This window comes from Rhea americana, unplaced genomic scaffold (assembly GCF_003343005.1).
Source record: "Rhea americana isolate MKP2758 unplaced genomic scaffold, rheAme1 scaffold_90, whole genome shotgun sequence".
NCBI lineage: Eukaryota > Metazoa > Chordata > Aves > Rheiformes > Rheidae > Rhea > Rhea americana.
The window spans coordinates 1878844-1898697 of NW_028187089.1; the positions used below are offsets into that span (position 1 = coordinate 1878844).

A 19854-nucleotide genomic window follows, 5' to 3' on the forward strand; every position below is an offset into this window, starting at 1 on the left:
TTTTTTTGCAACTGAATTTCAAGTGTGATGACATCAGCCTCTGGGGACTGAGAGGGTGGGGGGAATGGATGAGGGGGGTTGGTTTTTCTGTGCTGAACAGAAGGGAAACCCCTTTGGTTTCAGGAAATAAAAAAGATCTAGGACAATAACCAACAAAGTTCAAAGAACTTCTTGTTTCCAAAATGCCACAGGTGCCAATGTGTGAAGCAACTGGTCCTAGGCTCCTCCTACAGAGGAGGACTATAAAAATGGTACTTACCAGGAAATGAGAGGGACAAGACCATCCTCCCATTGAGCTGAAGTGTCACCAAAACAGGTAATCCAAGCAGCAGAGATGGGAGTGTGGTATCGGTGATTTTCTTTGATGCTTATTTTAAATACATTCAGTGTTTCGTCATTTGACTGAATCTTTTCAYAAGTCTCCTTCTTCTAAATAGTCAGATCTGCAATGTTGCCTTCTGCGTCTTGTAGATTGACTGAAATGTTAATATAGAAGTGAAATCTATGGTGTAGGTTCCAGGAGACTCTAGAACCCTTCATTGATCCCTAGGTGAATGCCTGGACTTTGGGGAAATGCTTGGGGTCATTTAATATTCTGTATTTTGTAATTGTGTGCAAAATATCAGTTTAAAGTGRTATATTTTGCAGCCAGCCATATAAAAGCAGCTTGAATTTTCTACTAAACATTAGCCAGATCCTTGATCACTGTGAATGTAGCAATGCATCTTAGGCAACTTCATGCTGATTTTCACCAAATGAGATTCAGGGCTGTGATATGTATTCCTGCTGTGTAGAGTTCTTAATCTTGCAGTGTGCTTATCTGAAAGGGATTGCATTTCATTCTTTTACATGTTTATCTTGTGAGACACATTATCTTCTGAAAGCTGTGTAAACATTTGTTGTCATTAAGTGGGATGGAAAACTAATAGCAAAATGCCACTGGGGAATAAATGTCTGAAAATTTAGTTTTGTTGGTGTTTATATATGTGTGTGTGTATATATGTATGTATATATACACACAATGGCATTCTAAGCCTTGGTCCAGCCTCCCATGGAAACAAYACCCATAAACCAGCATATTCTCATTTTCTTCATTGATGCTATTAAAAAAGGTGAAGAAACACAAGCAGCAGATGCTAGCGTTGAGTAGTTGCACATGGTAATGTTGGCAGTCTTGTATCATAGTTTACACTGAGTTCATTGGAGCTGCCAAAATATAACAGTGAGATGTATGTGGAAGGAGGACTTCTCTGGAAGGGGTGAAGGAATCTTGTTGTGAGCAAGGTGGCAGGTAAAGTGAAAGGGGCTTAGACACTCCGGGCAGACTGCCGCACTGACCACACGGGTTTGGCTCATAGGCCATGCTAAGTGGAGAAGAGCCAGGGCAGAGGGAGGATTGGTGTGCTCAGAAGCCTTTTTTGCAAGCTCCAAGCTGCCAGGGGCAAGTGGAAAAGAGAAAGAAGATGGAGGAGGCTACCTGTGCAAGGGAATGGCTTTTTTTCCTGTCCTCACTGAGCAGTTCATGTGCGGGAAGGATCACCCYGGGCTGCCCCATCTCTTTGGTAGGACCACCCCTCTGTTGTGGCTGTAAGACCTGGCTGTGCCCCAGGATACCGGATGCCTCTCCACCTTGGGAAGGCCTCCTTCCTTGCGGTTTCCTGGACAGTAGCTGGGCTGGTTGGTAAGCTGTGTGTGTAGAGAGCTGGTAGCCTCCGTAGAGTGGAAAGGAAGTCCTCGTTTGTTCCTCTGCGTTGTTCAGTGTTGCCTGCATAATCTCTGCCTAAAAACTTACTTTGCATCAGTACAGCTGAGGACACAGCTCGTAGGCTCCAGGGCAAAGGAGAGACTTGGCAGGAGCTCCTTCTTTGCTCTGTTGYGTTGAATAGGGAGCAGAGGTGTTATCAGTCTTTTACAGTGCATGCAGAGAAACAGGTCCTTACAAAGTACCAGCGGCAGCAGCTGTCCTAAATGGATAGTGACAGCTGTGATGAGTGATTTTATCCTAGGGACAAACAAGATCTAGGCATACGTTGAACAGAACATGCTTCTAAATGCTTCCACACAGACCTTTGTTTCACTGTGTCCCAGGGCAGCCCAGGGCATCACTAGCGCTGTGATCCCGGAGAGAATGACAGGAGGGAATTAATTATTAAAAGTGTTTTTGTATTGCGTGAAATAAAGGGGGGAGGCAAGGGGCTCCACCTTCCAAATGCTGAAATGGCCACAAGAGAGGGAGAACAAGACTCTGTTCACAAGGTGAGAGGTGGATGCTGCAGGTATGTGTGCAGTAGAGCAGTTTGCAGCCGTGGAGAGACCATTCCATTTCGTACGATCCAAAGCCCTCTCCCTCGCAAAGGAAGCTCCTTTTCTTCCTCCTTTCCCAGCTCTTGGTCTAAATCCTCTCACTTCCTTTTCCTTTACATTTCCATAGGCTGACACGGCACATTCTGGTGCCTTTTCTCCACTTCTCAGATGCCTCTCCAAGCCTTCACTGCAAGCAGAAACAGTCCTGTTAATGTCATTATGTCTTTTACAAAACTAAGCTGTCTGTCATAAGGTCTAAAACCGCTAGCACAGCTAATTATGCAGGAACTGCAAACCAAGTGAGTCTTGTCAAATTGAAAATCACTTCTGCAAGCAGTCCCCTGGCCAGCCAATCTTCCACCAGAAAACCCATCTCATCCTTCTCTAGAGAAAGACTCAAAACAGGTGCTCCTTGCAGCATGCCTAGAAAGTTGCTGCCGGAGTTATTTCAGAGCAAAACATCTGGAGGAACTTAATATTGTGGCCCTACTCCAAGTATAACCATTTAAACTAAGCTGCTTATTTATATCTGGATGTCATAAAAAATGCCAACATCATAGACTCCACAGGTAGCTACCCAACTATTTCTAAGGATGTAACGCATCATTTCCTAGGACTTAATCCAGGTCAGTACTTCATATAGATATAGTTTTTCTTGCTGAACTGTGATTTGGTGAAGCTCTTTCTGACCGGAAAAATCTAAACTTCAGCACAACTAAAAATTGAGTGAAATAACTGATCCTCAGATATAGGATAGTTTCAGTTTAAAATTGTTACTTGATCCAAACATCATGAAAGTTTAAGTTGTTGAATCAGTTCAGAGCTGTTAGGAGTCAGTATTGCCAGTTTATCCTTCATTCTTGATTTCTGTGAAAATTTTATCCTTTAGAATAARCAGGTTTGAGAGAAAATAGGTATGAGAAAACAATGAAATAAGGGAATCCAAAGACCATGGGTGTTTGCAAAACAGTGTATGTCTGCCCAGGACAGTGTATTTAAAAGTAGGGCTAAACTGGGGTTTAAGTTGGATATCAGCTAATCAACACTTACAAAACTACTGCTTGCCAGGTAGAAGCAGACGCTGTTTCTTTGCTCTTCTTCACTTCTCATATCAATAGTAACTCTGCATTCTTTCCTCTCTTTCTGAGAGGCTTTTTGGAATGGCTAAGAACGGAATACATCACTTTTTCCCTTTCCAGCTCCTTTAGGTCATAAAATGTCCTTAAAAAAACAAAATAACAAGAACRTTGACATTTTATTTTTGTCTTTGTTTCCTAACAAAAACCTCCAGAGAGCAAACTTCAGCTCATGGTACCCAGGAGTGCAGAGGAATGGAAATGTGGGGGCTGCTTGCAAATAGACTAGTTAATGGTAGAAATATGAAGGGTTTGAAAATAGATTATTTAGTCACTAGGATTTCAAGAAAGGGATGGAGCTGGAAAATTCCATCTGGAAGGGAGACTGTGTATGTGAGTGCAATGCCTGTCTGTTTGTAATAGTGGATAAGAAATGTCCTGGAACGGCTCAAAATACCTTGTGGGTTTCGTTTGAATGTTTGCTCATTTGTGTTAGACTATTCATTCCTCTCCATCTACAGCAGCCTGGAGAAGAGGAGGCAGGAACGATCACCACCACCTGCAGCGATCTGGGGCACCTAAACATGTTTTTGCCAGAAATCCRTGTAGCCTAAATAGGTTGTGTGTGTTTTTTCTGGATAAGCCCCTGGAAAGTAGGCACCTAAAATCTTGCTTTGAATTGGGCCTTTGTTTAGAACTATGAGCAGGGAGGCACTGTGGAAATACCTGAGTCTGTCACCAATTTCTCCCCCTTGGAGCAGGGGCAAGGCTTTGAATGCTGGCTAAGTGCCCGTGCCAAAGTAGCTGGTCTAGACGTAGACACAAGGGGAGAGACAGTGAGGTTGTGGGGGGTGACCACTGACGCTGTTGTTTTGTCTGGAAGGGAGAGGGCCATGACGAGCGCGGCAGGCTTTGCGGCCGTGTTTTACAGCGAGCCATCGGTGCTGGGGCTCCTCGCTAACGTCGTCAGTGCCTTCCTCCTCTGCCTGCAGAACTTTGCTACAGCTCATATTGGCATCAGGCCCACGGGAGCAGAGGACATCCTCGCAGGTAGGTGAAGGTGAGGCAGTACCTTCTGCGGAAGACATTTTGGCTGTTGGTTGGAGGCTCTAGGTGAACTCTTTCCCCTGAGAGCACCAGTCAGATTAAAGTCCTTATAGAGTCCTCCCTGTTGGCCAATACACAGAAGTCATGGGACAGGTGAAGAAAYGTGTGCATTTGCCAATGTATAGAAGCTTCTTGTGATCCCTAGGACAACAGTTCCTCCTTTCCTCGGAACTCTGCCATGAATCTGGTCTAAACCCTTCATGTGCTTTTCCCCTTCCACTTACCTTCATAGATCTAAACTAGACTGGAGCGCTGGCAGATCCACTTGCTATACTGAGCATACCAAGGGGCTCATTTACCCTGCTCCAAGGCTCAGCATAAAAATTTGTCATAAAGGTAGGAAGAGAGAACAGAGGGCATAGAGCCAGTCACAAGAAGGCTGTAGGATCGGCAGTGAGATGTCCCCCAGTGTTTGGAGACACAGCACTGGTTCCTACATCTTAGGCTTCTCTGTGGCTTGTTTCCCTCATGGCTTTGTATTCCTCTGTCTCTCAGGTGTCCACCTTGTGCTGATTGGAGGCTTTGTCCAGCTCCTGGCAGGATTCCTTGCCTTCCGGAAGTATGATCACCTTGGAGGCGCAGCCTTTCTGACYTTTTCTGCTCTATGGAGTAGCTATGGGGCTACACGCATCATTTCAGCTGCATATCCCCCTTGGCAGAACTTAACTCTGGCCTCAGAAAATGCCAGTCACCTCCCACCTGCTGCCATGGCCCACTCCTCTGCTAGTCAAAGTGCTGTGGCTGGGCTGGTGGCCTACATTTCCATTTCCTTTATCCTCTCCTTCTGCTCAGCCACAGTGAACTACATCATGCCCTTCATATTTGGGGCCATCGCACTTGCCCTGGTATTTGAAGCAGCTGCACTCTTTGGCCAGTGGGCTCTGGTAGTGTCAGGTGTCGTTGAGCTTGTCATTGTCCTGTGTGGGTTGTACGGGGCAGTGGCTCTCCTACTCAAGGGCATCACACAACGATACRTTCTTCCAGGCTTTGGGCATCCACTCTTCAATGTCTTGCTGCTGGGGTCAGCACAGAAGAGTTCTTCCAAGGCCATTGGGGAAGAGAAGAAAAAGAATACGAAGTATGCTGAACCAATGGCTCTAGGCAACATCTGTGATACTATCTCTCCCTTTATATTTACTTTCTACTTCTTTGGGTACGTGAAGAGCTTCTGTGTTGGAGCAGCATGGATATCCATCATCTCCAGCTGTCAGTTGCTGTCCAGTTTCTACAGCTATCTGAGAGATGATGCCTATTACACAACCAAGTTTGGTGTCCATAGCCTCTACTGGCTGGTGATGTCTTGGGAAGAGTTTATACTAACCACCTTCACTGGGCCAGAGAAGGCTCAGGAAAGTAGGCTGGGAATGTTTGGAGGCTGGTTCTTCCTGGCCGTTGCCTGTTTGCTATTTCTGATGTCATTCCACAAAGATACTCTAGAGATGCTGCAAAATGCCTCTTTCATTGTCCTCACAACTGCCAGCATCCACCAGATCCCAGCACCAGGTGCCTACCTATTCCTTGGGGCTGCCTGTAGCCTTTGCACTGCCCTCTCAATGTATGCCACTTTTGCCAGCCTTATCAACTCTATTGGGGAGAAGGCTTTGATACCAGTTGGTGCCCAGGCTATGTCTAGCTCAGCTCTTCAAACTACACTTACGATTTCCAAAGCCTGCTTCACAGGATCCAAGAATATCCAAAGCAGTACAGATGCTGAAGTGCCAGATGCCTTGTTCTATATCTGTAATGGCCTGGCTGCAGTTTCTGCCATCCAGGGTACTTTAAATGACCCCAGCAGACAACAACTCTCTATACCCTCCGTGCTCATCCCAGGAACTGTAATGCAGCTGTATGTGTGCAGGATCCAGGTTCAACGAGGGAGAAGGTTTGGTTGCATTCTTCCATTCTGTTATGCTGCCTTTTGGGGAGCATGGACCTGGCTTCGATTTGCAGGTAATGCAAGAGTGTGCTTACTGTTTTGCTATTCAAAACAAATGGATATTTTTAGGAAATTTCAGATCGCTTTCTCCAACAGAATACATTCTCTCAGGGGATTCACTGATACTGGGTCTATCARTATTTTTGTTTGTAGAAAGATACAACAAGTGATAATGACTAAACATCCTGGTTTGTGCTYGTGTGATTGATAGCCATCGGTACGGTCACTTGGTGCTCTGACAGCTACAAGAGTCTAGTCTGTCTCTTTGTAACACAATCTCGTGACTTGTAACTCTGATGGAAGTCAAGATTTCACTGCTAAACTGTTGTGAARCAGCACTGTCTCAGGATGGTTGTTTTAGAATAATAGCTTAAGAGACACTTCCCAGGTGGCAAAAGACTCTGAGTTCTTTTTTTTAATGCTTCAGAAGCTTGCTGCTGTTGTCCTAATTGGTTATTACCATGAAAGGACATCTCAGAATGGTGAGAGTGGGCATTAAAGATGCCTTATTTAGTTCCTAGTTAGCAGCATGTTCRTACTGCTTCCATGCCAGTTGCTATTAGAATCAACACCTTCTGGGAAAGTTAGAGCTGTTACCTAAGAGGTATGGTAGAAAGCTATTAATCTTTTCAGCCAAATCTTGAAAGATACCTTGTGGGCTATTACAAGGCAAAATCAAATTACATACTCAGCTTTTTTGGATAATCATCATAGATTCTTCCATTAATATCTAATATATTTTGCACTGCAGATATGTTTCATTGAAATGAGTTTCTTTATAGTGGTCACCATCAATTAATTTGAACTGCAGTCATTCCARCTGCAGATATGTCATTCTTGCATTACACTGCACTTAGTGATCCACTGGTTCTGTTTCAGGCCACTTGATGAACATTGGTGCAGGAAACAGTGAAGGATTCACTACTGGTTCTGTTGCCTTTTTGGTACTCAATACCTTTTTAATTATTCTAGGTAAGTCTCAGTACAATATGTAATTGATTATTCGGGGGCATTTGGGGCCATATCCTTAATCTAACTGGTGGCTACTGTGTGATGGAGACGCACCAGCTCACAGTGAGTCTTAGCTTTCTCTCTGCCCCTCCATTTAGGCCAGAATTGAAATGTGTTGCCCGCAGCCAATAACAGAAGCTGAGCTAGGCTTAGAAGAAACAGTCATAAGGGAGTGGAAGAACATTTCAAAGAAAATAAAAGGTTCAAATAAGGTGAAAGTGTTAGACGGACTGGGCCGCTGGCATGTATCCACAGCCATCCTCCAACTCAGCTGTTGTAAATCAGAACTTTCTTGGCTGCTCTCGAAGTGTTTTCCGTGTGAGCACAGCACACTGGCAGATTAAAGGTTTGGCAGCTTTTCTTTTGAAAGCYGAGGGCTAACAAAACAGCAGCCATGCATATGTACCCGCACCCCCCTCCCCCAGAAGGGAAGTCAGATCATATATTGCTCAGTATAATCAAATCAGATTAATTTGACTTTAAGACTCCTGTTTCACAAGCATTTTTACCACATGTACCCCATTCTCTGGTGYTGGTCCTTTTTGTTTCTATTTCTTTCCACAGCTTCCTCTTTTAATGTGGTCCTTCTCTGCATGACCCTTGCAATGGAGCTCTTGATCGTTTGCTTTCTGCTCTTTACGATGGAGAACCTCCCTTGGCCATTTGAAAGTGAGTTATAGGTGAACTTAGTCCTCAAACCTTCACTCAGAGTGTAGTGAGTGGGTCCCTGGTTGAGGAACAATGTTCTGCACAAGGTCAATACAAAATAAAAAACAAGCAGGAAAGTGTTGTCCGTTTCTGGCAGACTGCGTGTGCAAGCTGTAGATGCTGAGCATTTCAGCTACATAACTGGATGAGGAAACTTTCCCTCATATCATCCCCAGCTCCCTGAACTTCCTGATACTCATTATTGGTATGGCTGATCCTTCTGGATCAAGAGAACTTCCTGAGGTTCAGTACAGTCCTGCTCTCTATTAGTCATTCAGGGATTTCTATTAGTCATTCAGAGACTTGGGGTGAACTAGACATGCTACTGGTGTGAACATCAGTAGTTCTGTTAAAGTCATGACATCATGACAGTTGAGAATTTGCTTCATTGCTATGTAGAGTGCTCTAACAAGATGCTTTGTAGAACCTGTTTCATAGAATAAGAGAGTCATATACCAAAACACACAGATAGGCAAGTCTGGAAATGCCTTGAACTTTCAGTCCCACAAATGCACTGAACTACAAGTGTTAGATGAGAGGAAAGATTGAAATAAATTTGTAATTCTTAGAAGTCATAAGACACAACAAAAATAAACCTTGTCATCACCTTTCCTTCCTTTTGACTCCTTGGGGTTTTTTCCAGTTGTGATGCTAAGCACGTTCAGCATCATCTGTTTCTATGGAGCAACAGCATCACTTGCAAACAACATGTTTGGGAAGGATCTTATAATGATGGGACCTCCTTTGTTCATGGTAAGAGACTCTTTTCAGGATGGCGTGGATTTGTTGTTCAGGGGGGATATCCTAGGGCCTTCAGCCTTGCCTAGAGGAGTTCAAAATCCTATTGAATATCACCTCTTTTGACTTTTGTCTTCTGACTTTGAAATTTGAAATCCAGACCAAAGCATTACTATAGGGAGATACGAGCTGAAAACACGCTCCTTTCCACTATGAATAATGTATCTGGAATCCTGGAGATAGATTAGGGACACTTATAAAATTCCTACTTCACTCCAAAATGCATATCTCCATGGTCCTGTGAAATTAGCTGTCTCCCATCTGTGAACTACTGACAGGCTGAAGTTTTAAAGGCCATAATCTTGGGGGCAGGTGAAAAAAAGGAGTGAAAAGTTTCCCAAACTGGGCAGTAGAGCTCCCCATAGTAATGTTTAACTTTAAACTTTTTCTACAATTTTGTATGGCTGACTGAGATAAGTTCACCTAACTAGGTTGATTAAGCTGGCAGCTCCAAATCTTCCTGCAGAGAAAGATTAAATCAGAGATCCYAAACACTGGGACTTATGAGAAAGCACTTGAAACTTGATTTTGCTCCAAGTACCTCAGGATTTAAGATTTCTTAGCTATTTGCCTAGCTCTCTTTGGAGGACAGTTATTTCTCCAGGAAGCAGTCACTGTGCTGGGATTCATCTCCTGTAATTTTAGACATCAGTAGTTCACATATCTGAATCTGAGCTAGTTTCTTTGGCTGCTATTGGGACAGAAATAAGCATTTCTGCCATGTAATTAATTTGATCTACTTCAGATGAAGTGTACCTGAAAGGGCTGCCTTTGCCTTCTGTCTGGCACAATAAGATACCTACATTTGGGCAAACGGAATCCTGGCCTATATTTCATATACTTGCTTGTTCCAACAACATTCCAAGTAATGGATGTGTTCCCTCCTGATTACTACTAGGCTGAGAGCTCTAAGAAGGACACCGAAGATCCTCCACCCTGCGTCTGCCCCAAGTCTCACTGTACGAGTGGCCTGAGGATGATTGCTGACTTGCTGAATACAGGGGCAGTGTGTGGGGTCCCGACAGATACTGTGTATGCCTTGGCAGCCTCCTGCAAACACCCTCAAGCCATTGAGAAGATCTACAGGATCAAGGTGCGAACACAAGGCTGAAGTATTGTCGGCTGGGTCTTGCTTATGTTCTCCAGATGAGCTAGTTACACAAGTAGAAGTGGGATCCCTTTGTTTTGAGTCTTCCAAAGACTCAGGATTTGACTGTGGGTAGAGTTTATGAGCAGTCACAACAAAACGCCATGGACAGATTTCTGAACTGAGCTGCCTGGAGATAAAGCACTAGCTGCTTTTGGTGTATAACACTGGGAATTACACGGCTCCATTCTGCTTCACTGTTGAGGGCAAAGAAAAAACTAGGCTGGAGCAGCCCTGACATTTGTGAAAAATGGGTTCAAACCTGTATTTTCCTCTGTCTTAAGTGCTGAATCAGAATCCCACGTCTAAATTTCCCCAGACTTTTGGAGACATTCAGTATCGGAATCAGACCCAAATTTTGCACCTTAAATACATCTCTTTCAGCCTGGCCCTGTCTGTTCTCCATGAGGCAATTTCCTGGCTAGCCTGGAGAAATAGCATAACAGACTATCTCAGCTGGCACTTTGTGTGAATATCAGTARCAAAAGCAGTCTTTTCTTTCCTGCCTTAGTGCCAGCGCTAACCTTCCCTGCGGATGAGATAATATAAACAGAATGTAAATACATGCCCAGTTCCTTAGTCACCTGGCTCTGCTGAAACTGATGTCACTCAAGAACTGAAATGACACCACTTTGTGAGCTCTTTTTATTTTCTCTCTATGTCACTGTTAATTTTGTTGCAAGAATATTTCAAAACTTGAAGGAGCTGAAGAAGTGGTCATGTAGATATTTGTTTCAGGGCAGCTAGACTCTCCATCTGTTATTCTATTGTTAATTGGTGAAGTTGCCCTTGATTTATACCAGAGTAAGTTAGAAGAGCATCAGGCCCCTGGACACAAGATGTTAAAAGCACTCATAATGAGCAGAGCATCTTCCCTCTGGCTTAAACCTTCTCAAGACAGTGATTCTGTCCTTACCTATTTTTCTTCTTCCCCTCTTCCTGATTTGTGCAGGACAGGCCTCAAGAAAAGCCCATCTGCATCTTTATTTCAAACCTAGACCAGCTGCGAGCTGCTGCTCCCCCCATCAGCCCACTGCTTTGGGATTTCATGGAAAATGTTTACCCCGGTGGCATCGGCTGCATTATCAAGAAAGGAGAGTGGCTGAAGAAGTTAGGTGGGATGAACACTACAGCCCTTCCCCTCTTCTTATCCCTCTTTTGGGTCTTCAGCACGGCAACTCTGTGATCCACACACCCTTTTGGATGGCAGTAGGGGGAGTTTATGTTCACTTTATTCTGAGAAAACACCTCGCAAGCTGTCACTCATCTTGGTAAAACGTTTAGCAGAAAGTATTAATGAGTGGAAACAGCTACTTAGTGGTGTGAGGCAGCATGATAACCWCATTAATCTAGTCAGACTCAAAGCAAGGGAGGCTCATTGGCCTGGGAGATTCACTTTTCACAAGCCCACAGCTGCTAGTTAGAAATGAACAACCCCTGGGTGGATGGTCAAAGAGAGACGAGAGCTGGGGAAGGGAATGAGTTCCCACGGGCACTCCTACTTCGCCTCTTCCTTCCTATCCAGATGAGCAAAGACAAAACAGTGCAAGCAGCAGTATGATTCAGTCTCAAGCCTGGCTTCAAGAAAYCAGTTGAAATATTAAAGGCTGAAAACCAGTAGGAGTTATGCATATTTAACTGGCAGAGTTATGCAGTGGAGGATGGAGCAGGTGTTAAACAGTCGCAGGAGGTTAGACTCCATAATCTAGAAGGATCCTATGTCCTGCATTTCCATGAAATAAGATGCATGGTCTCCAGCCACTAGGGTTTTGACCACTTCCCTTCTGCTTCTTCCTGTCCAGTTARTCCTGAAATTTTAGAGCTGCTTTCATACATTTCTAATCTAGGATGCTGCTTATGTGAAACTGTACCAGGAGAATTATGATTTTGTTTGGGGATATGGAGCAGAGCAACTTGCTTTAGGAAAGCAGGAGGTCTGTGCCAGTCTCTYATCTGCCAACACTCTCTGCCTGTATGTCAAGGAGTTGGAGCAAGCTACAGCAGAGTGGGAACTCAAGACAGTATTATGATCAGAGTACCTGACCTAACTGTCCTGGTTCACCTTATTGACATGACGGGACCCTTGGCAATCACATCTGCTAATCCTAGTGGAGAGGTTGACAGCACGCACCATGACATGGTCATCTCGTAAGTACCCTGTCACTAATCAGAGCTGGTATTTATATCACAGCTGCAAACCTGCTGCCATTTGGGTAACCAGAAAGTTTAAGTGGTATATAGATCATGAGCTGATGGCCTGTACTGGGATGTGGGGGGGGTGGGAGGGAAGAAATCTGGCTCAATATAACATGAAGTACCATGTGGTTTTGTTCCTTCTTTTCCCCTACAGACGTCTTGGCCATAAGCTGGAGGGTGTTCTCTGTGATGGAGAATCTGATGAGGTGGTGGCATCAACTGTGGTCAACTGCACGAAGATTGATGAAGGTGAGTGTGAGAACCACCCTTTCTATGTGAGCAATAGCACTTTCCTGGAATCTTTCCCTTCCTTTCAATAATATCAATCTGGCAGCATAGTGTGCTCCAAAAGTAACATTTCTTGAGTGCCTGGACATTTGCAAACATTTTAATGGAGAGGAACAAACCAAAAATGTCCTTGGAGTACCTCTGTGTTGACAGAGAGYGAGGCAGTGAGGAATAACAGTGTGGTGCATGCAAAATCAATGTTATAAGATATTATATTATGCTGCAAGTGTAGGGGTGGATTCTTCTGAAAGGTAGAGAGTGTATTCCTGTAGACCACAGAATAAAGGTAAAGTTATAGGATTTTTATCTGCAATAATGTAATATCACAAGTTGAGATCTTGTTTGCTTTATTTGSGTTGTCATTTGAGTGTGATTCTCTAGAGGAAAACTAAACTGTTGAACTAAATGTTGGGTCGATGTAAGCAGACATTTTGCTTTCTGACAAAGTTTATGGTCAACTTGTTACAGAACTTTACAATCTGAAGGCCTGGAACATTTCATAGCTTTACCAGTCCAAAATGTTTCCTTTCCTTTGTCCCCTTTGGGCCGTGATGTGGCAATTATCCTGACTTTCTTGTTCTTGCTCTGGGAAGGTGGCATCRCCATTGTAAGAGAAGGCTGCATACCAACAGGCAAAGTGATGCAGATATTTGAGAGGGTGAAGAACAGAATAGTCTGAAGCCAAACGAAATTTTCCCTAAGCAAAAGAAGAGTCCGCTCTAGCAGAAACACCTGAAGAACCTCATGTGCTACTGGAGCAATTAGCCTTGTGAAAGTCATACCTTTTCTAATCAAGAAACACTTACCTTCCTGGGAAAGAGAAGCACTTCCCAGCTTCCCTCATGGGAGCTGTCTGTGGCTATTCATTGTTTATGTCCAGTAAGTGCCTGAAACCGCCGGGAAACCTGCCCACAGAGTGCCAGCAGGATCAGGAGTTAATGCTTTATTGAGGGAATTCCCCAAGCACCTGTATTTCTTAAATGCCTTGAACTGTGAATGTCATGCCTGCTTGTATATTCCCTTCCACCACACACACATCTGTGTATTTTAAACAGCTAAATTCCATTAAATAAAACTTTTTGGAACACAAGGACTCTGAATTTCACTTGCTTTCCTCTGAGATATTCGTTCTCTATTCCTAGAGGAAAGAATAAATATTGGAAAGCGCAAACTGAACAGAGGGTTTATGGCATGTAATTCACCCCCTTTCCTTCTCTGCAGTTTTACCAATCAGTCCCTGCTTGGCCCAAATGAGCACCCAGCTGGTTTCAGGACACACAGTTTGAGATGTGTTCTCTTAGCACACAGAGGCCGATGTAGGTCCAAGGCCAAGCTGCCAGCAACACCGTCAGATAGCCCAAGGCTGTGACTCTCTTCAGAGCTCCTGGTAGCACAGGATAACAGCAAGTGGTGTGGAGGAGATGGAGCCAGGAGCAGAAAATGGCGATTTCCTTTGCCCTTAAGCGAATAACAACCATGGAGGAGTCGGAGACTGAGGAGGTTCACTCACAGAAAAGACAAACCCCAAATAAGGAAACAATGAGTTAGAGCTGAGAGTCAAGAGACTGGCTTAAAAACGCTGAGATGTGCAGTACAGATTTGGATGTTTTCTGTAATACYTTCTTCCTGTAAGAGACAGTGGCCAAGTGGCAGTTCCCTGCCAGTTCCCTGCAGTCRTTCCTTCTCCTCCCTCCTGCTCCATGCAGGGATCCCTGTGCCTGCTCTCTCAGCACTGTCACAGCCACCTCCTACTGATCCCAAGCGGCAAGTCCCTTCTCAGCTTTTCTTCTTTATCATCTTTTTGAAGCATCTTTCTCTCTTGCTCATGGAYTTCTCCCTAGATTCACATTCCCCTTGACCATCCAGTCAGGAGTTCCCTCATTCCCGAATCCCCCAACACTGCTCTGGGCTTTGATCAGCCAAACCTGGGAGCTCTTGGGGACTGATTCCTTCCTCGCTTCATTACTGATATGTAAATAGCAACTCCAGCTTTGTACTCAGCTTGCTTTGGCATTGAGGCTGTTGTCTATCTGATCCTCCCTGAGCTGCAGTATGCTATTTAGTTTGCACTCAGAAGTCACCGTAAACAGCTGCTTTTACTTTGGCTCCAGGTGGCCAATGTTGTTTCATTCAAGCAGCTTTCCAAGCTCCTGATTAAAAATCCTTGGCCTCTGTTTTTCTAGTCTGAACACAGACTTCCCTTGACCCTGTAGCCTGAAGCCATTTGACTCCATAAACACACCTGTGTCCTTTGCTCCAGGGCTGAGGGCTGTCACTGTGCCTCATTACTTGCGGGTACAGTAGGATATTCCCAGCCTGCTGTGGTTGGTCAACTCCCASCAGCTTCTGCAAGTGGAATGAATTCATACTCTCCTCCCTGCACATGCCCTAAGACAATTTAACAAGCCTCCACACACACAGYGTCCTTCTTTTTCACACTGGCGTGCATTCTGCCTTGGTGAGTCATCTATCAGGGCAGTATCTGTATGACCAGTGTATGCAGCCAGACCCTTCTTCCTCACTGGAGATGAAAATCTGCTCCTTCTTCTTTCTGCAAGTGGACAGTACATCTCTCATAACCTGAGCAAACTGCTGCCCCTCCTCCCCTGTGCTGACTGAGATATGCTGGTTGGGCATGGCAAGAGTGAGAGCAGAACAAACATCTGCTCATTCCTTGCTTGCCTCTTCTGGCAGGGATGTAACTACCTTGGTATGTCCTGCTCCATGGATCTGCTTGTCTTTTCCAACTCCAGAGGCTGCCCAGGGCCCTCATGAGATAAAAAGTGAGCCAAAAGGTCATTGGCCTGCTACTTTTACACTCAACCTCAAGTAGTAAGATTCTCTGTGCCGTCCCTTCACCCCAGGGCACAGAGTCCTCCTTGATTTTCAGACCAGGCTTCTTCCTTCTCGTCATATGCTGAATCACAACCCCTTGTCATCTCCAGGACTGTACACCCCTCCCAAACCAGATCAGACTGATCAGCTGCGTCTGGTGAAAGGGAACGCAGCAGACCCTGGGAGTGTCAGCAGCACCACGTTGCCAGTGCAAGAAAGGAAGGGATGGACCAACTGGGAGGGGAGCAAGAAACCACAGGAGGCTGGACGAGCTGAGCTAACTGTGAGGAGTTCTGGGGAAGCTGCAACATTGTTATCCTTTCTGGTCTGTACCCAGAAAAGGACACAATGAATTCATCAATAAATCAGTGCAATAAAATCATACTGCTGTACTGGAACAGAGTTATCCATGGTGCTTGTGCTCCCAAGCATGCATCAGCTCTTCTCCTTACTACAACAATAGGTTTGCAACAGATGCTGTCATTCAATTTAAACGTACATATAAATATACTAGACAAACAAGGAGCCTATGCCATGACTAAAAACTGGTCATTTGTGTAGAGCCAGAAATTGTTAAAATTCTGCAAGTCTCAGTGCTATAAAGAACTTACTGAATAAATGTATTTAAATGTCAGCTGCGGACCACCGTCATGCGGCAGAGGCTTAACTTGCAGCATGTGGTGATTTTTCTCATGTTTTAATACATGAAAAACAGCTCGACTGCTCCATGAAAAAGAGGTTTAAATATTGGCCATAAGTTGTTGAAGCAAAAAAAGCAATGTGTCTCCTTTTCGGCCTTTCACCTGTGTGATGTGAGTCCATGTTAGACCACCATCCATGCCAGTGGCACAGAACTGAGACAGCATCTGTGGCATGTCAGTTTGAGAGAACAACGTAGAGTTCCCATCTGACATGAACAGTGCACACAGCAAACACCACATAATTTGGTAAGTCAAGCCAAGCTCAACAGGAGATTTTGCTCTGTACAGTAGCTGGAAAGGTTACCTGCCTGGTCCGTAGTTTTCTGGGRTGCTCCATAATGCAAAATTTTTTTGTAGGAGTAACAGCTATTGCCTTACATTGCTGCTATCTAGCAGATAAATCAGGAATGGAATGTCTCAGCCCTTAAGGAAAACACTTGAGTATATTGTGATGATAGGAAAATCAGAGGTTAAAACAGAAACTGTTTTATAACTTCAGAGTTATGGACAAATCTATAATTTATGTTATAAAAGGAGTAAGATAAGAAAACTCTGGAGCATGCTTTCTTCTAATGGCACACAAAGACAKCAAGAGTGCTGTAAAAATTTATGATGAAATGGTCTTTAAAAGTATTCATTTTTTTTGTGTGTGTGTGTGTCTTCCAAATCATCCTAGTCCTTTGGATTCCACCAGGAGGAGTTAATTTTGGGTTCAGCTCTCTCCTCTGAGACAAACTCCATGGGTGATTTGAGACAGGACTAGTTTTAGAATGCATTTAGTTCTGTAAATATGTGGTCTGGTTCTGGAGCCCATGCACCAAATTCTGTGACCTGAGTTTGGAAAAGAGCTTGTCTCCATGTCTCAAACCRGCTAGACATCTCTTTCTATCTTGAAGGGCATAAACCCACTGAAGACTCCAACATTTCCTCTGTGTGTGTGTGTGGCTCTGACTGCAAAATAATATCACACCTACTTTCCACCTCCCCATCAGTCTCCCTGAAGGGCTTGCAGGACAACTAGAGGGCAGAAATTGGTTTTAGTCTACACTGAATACGTGACCACACACAATAGGGCCCTGACTTCACCTGGAGTTCACACAGCAGTCCTGATACCTATGGAAGTCCCATTGGGTCCTTTATTTTCTCCAAATCACTCTTTAGAAATAGATGCCTCAGCATCAGCTATAGAGGGATCTTGAAGTATCTACCCTCCTGAATAACACCTTGATTAAGTGCCTRTGTTGGGAAATGTTACTTTGACTCTCCTGTATCAGCCAATGTGAGGTCACACAGGGTAGCTCAGCCCTAGGAGAACTATAGAGATTATTGCTATGTATTGAACAAGATGCACTCGTAAAGCTTCAGACAATTGCTTAGTTTCATTGAGAGCCATCAATGACATTGTCCTGACAACAGGCGGAACCAAAAAATTTCCTGAGGACTTCTGCCTAGATGAGGTAAGAGCGGTAAAGCTCAACTGAATCAGTAAACTCTGTCTGTATTCATGGGTAGTGTGGAAGCAGGAAATATAAAGTCAGCGAACGTCTGAACTCCAGATAAATCAAGCAATCAAATGATGTTACATGAAAAAAAAAAAAAAAAAAAAAAAAGCCAGAATCTAGGCTCAGCTTGATACTTGATGCCTTCTCAGAAGTCTTCTGCTGACTCATAAGAAACTACTGGCATCAGGTGTGGTACAGTAAAAAAGAAATGCATTTGTTTCTAACAATAAAGTGCTCAAACTTTTTCATCTTCAACTAGTTTGTGCTGGGAACAAGTATGATTGTGTATTTACAAGTACAAGGAAATAASTTAAATTTCTCAGTGTTGTCCCTCCTTCTTAGTGCTGTTAAATASAAGGGTGGAATATTTCCTTTCCAGAACAGATTGGGGTAAATCCCTCTTATATTACTGGCATGACAAGGCCTTTTTGTTGAAGTTATTTAAAATAAAAGATTATAGTAATTTGCAATGACATCAATTTTATGTTGTTTCAGCTGTGATTTGCCACGATCCTACTCTTGACAAGCAGACTTACTATTCAATAACCTCCAATGAGTTTGGCCAGAAATGCGCAACTGTGTGTGCAAGACCACAGGAATAGAGAGACTGCAAAACTAAAAACAGACTGAAGACATGTCTGGCTGGAGAGGTCTCGCCTAGTAGACATTCTCACCAAATAGCAAAGAAAAGCAACCACAAAATTGTCTGCCTCCAAGTAGATTTGATTGTATTCCTAAAAGTAACAACTCTAAATCTTGACCATGCATGATGGGATYCTGCCAAATGCATTAGCATCAACAACTGGATTTCTGTAAATTCTTAGTTTTCAGTAGTGTTGACTCTCAGTTAAGACATGGCCTCATTAACACTTGCTGTACTTGTTCTTTTTCTATTTATTTTGATGCACTTCTGACTGGTTAGCGCATCAGGTTGTTAACTCTTTTTTTTTTCTATCAAACATAAAATTGAATTTGTCACTAAGAGCTGAACAATTCTCATTGCAAATTAACCTGRAAAATGGCTTAGTAACCAACCCTCATATTAATGAGCAGGCATAGGGCTGAGTCAACAAACATACCARGTCTTTTTCTCCCATAAATTCAGAACAAAAACTTTGCATGCTACAGGAACTTTTGTGTGGTGACATACCCAAAACCCTTTTCAAGGACTCCAGACAAACTTCTGAGGCCTAGACTGCCTCTGCCAGCATTTTTTCAAAGTCAGAGGAAACAAACATGATGAACAATGGGAATCTTCATTTTCTTTAATGAAGCTTCCTAAACACAGGGCCCTTTCATTATGGTCATCACTAATATTTAGTGCCTGATGCAATAGTCTTCCTTAAGAGATGCTACAAATTGCTAAAGGATCATTTCCAAGTGGAAGCCAGCAATGAGCAACTGGGCCTTTGGTCTCCAACTGCGCTAGGGAGAATGGATGTAAATTGTGTCACATCTGTCCCTAAATCTCTCCTGCGGATGGGTCTCTTCATTCTGCCCTTCCCCTTCTCATCTCCGCATTTAATCAGAAGTTAGTTGAGCTCTAGAGAAATAATTTTCAAGGATGAAGCACTAGCTATGGCAAAGAGAAGAACAGTCAACTTGTTTAATGGGCTTCTGTGCATTCAGATGAGCRGGTGAAAGAAGTGTAGAAGGAGGAACAGGAGAGGAAGTTTTAGACAAGGAGACAAAACGCCATTATTTTATTAATAGAAACATTATGTAAAAAGTTATTGCAAAACTGAATGTCTACTCATGTCATCAAGGAAGTAAATTCCAYTAAATGACACTGCTAATAAAAACCATCATATTTCTGTTCCAGTCTCGAAGGTGAAGTCTTCCTTATTACAGATCGGAGTGTGAAACATCATACTCTGAAGGGCATAAGCCTTCATCCATAAACAGGCCCATTCTATGACYAAGGGACCAATACCCCCAGCTAGAATAGCATACTTGAATATATCTCCAAGTCTATAACAYTTCTTCAGTGTCTCCTTTCACAAAGTGTCATTTGGTCAGTTCTACTTCCCAGAGCACTGCGTTTCCATCTCTGTCTTGACACAAAAAGATACAAATCTCTCCATTCTGCTGAGCTGGCAACTTTTGCAAACCACAATTTAACTCCAAGACAAAAGAAACAGGTATTCCTAAGCTGCAACAACAGGTCCCACAAGTTTGCTCCCCATCCCCAGAGCTGACCCATGTCCAGAGTTGTGCTGTCCAGTTTCAGTTGCACGTGTTCTRT

The 19854-nt window shown here is 43.7% G+C and overlaps 1 protein-coding gene across 1 annotated transcript; it reads left to right on the plus strand.

The window, feature by feature from the left end:
• The first annotated feature begins 4273 nt into the window (after positions 1-4273).
• LOC146584685 (uncharacterized) lies at positions 4274-13250 on the plus strand. Its single transcript, XM_085324306.1, has 10 exons — positions 4274-4430; positions 4983-6437; positions 7303-7395; positions 7999-8103; positions 8786-8895; positions 9839-10033; positions 11040-11202; positions 12070-12235; positions 12438-12532; positions 13165-13250. The coding sequence occupies exons 1-10, from the start codon at positions 4274-4276 to the stop codon at positions 13248-13250; spliced, it is 2625 nt and encodes an 874-aa protein (XP_085180432.1).
• The last annotated feature ends 6604 nt before the right edge of the window (positions 13251-19854 follow it).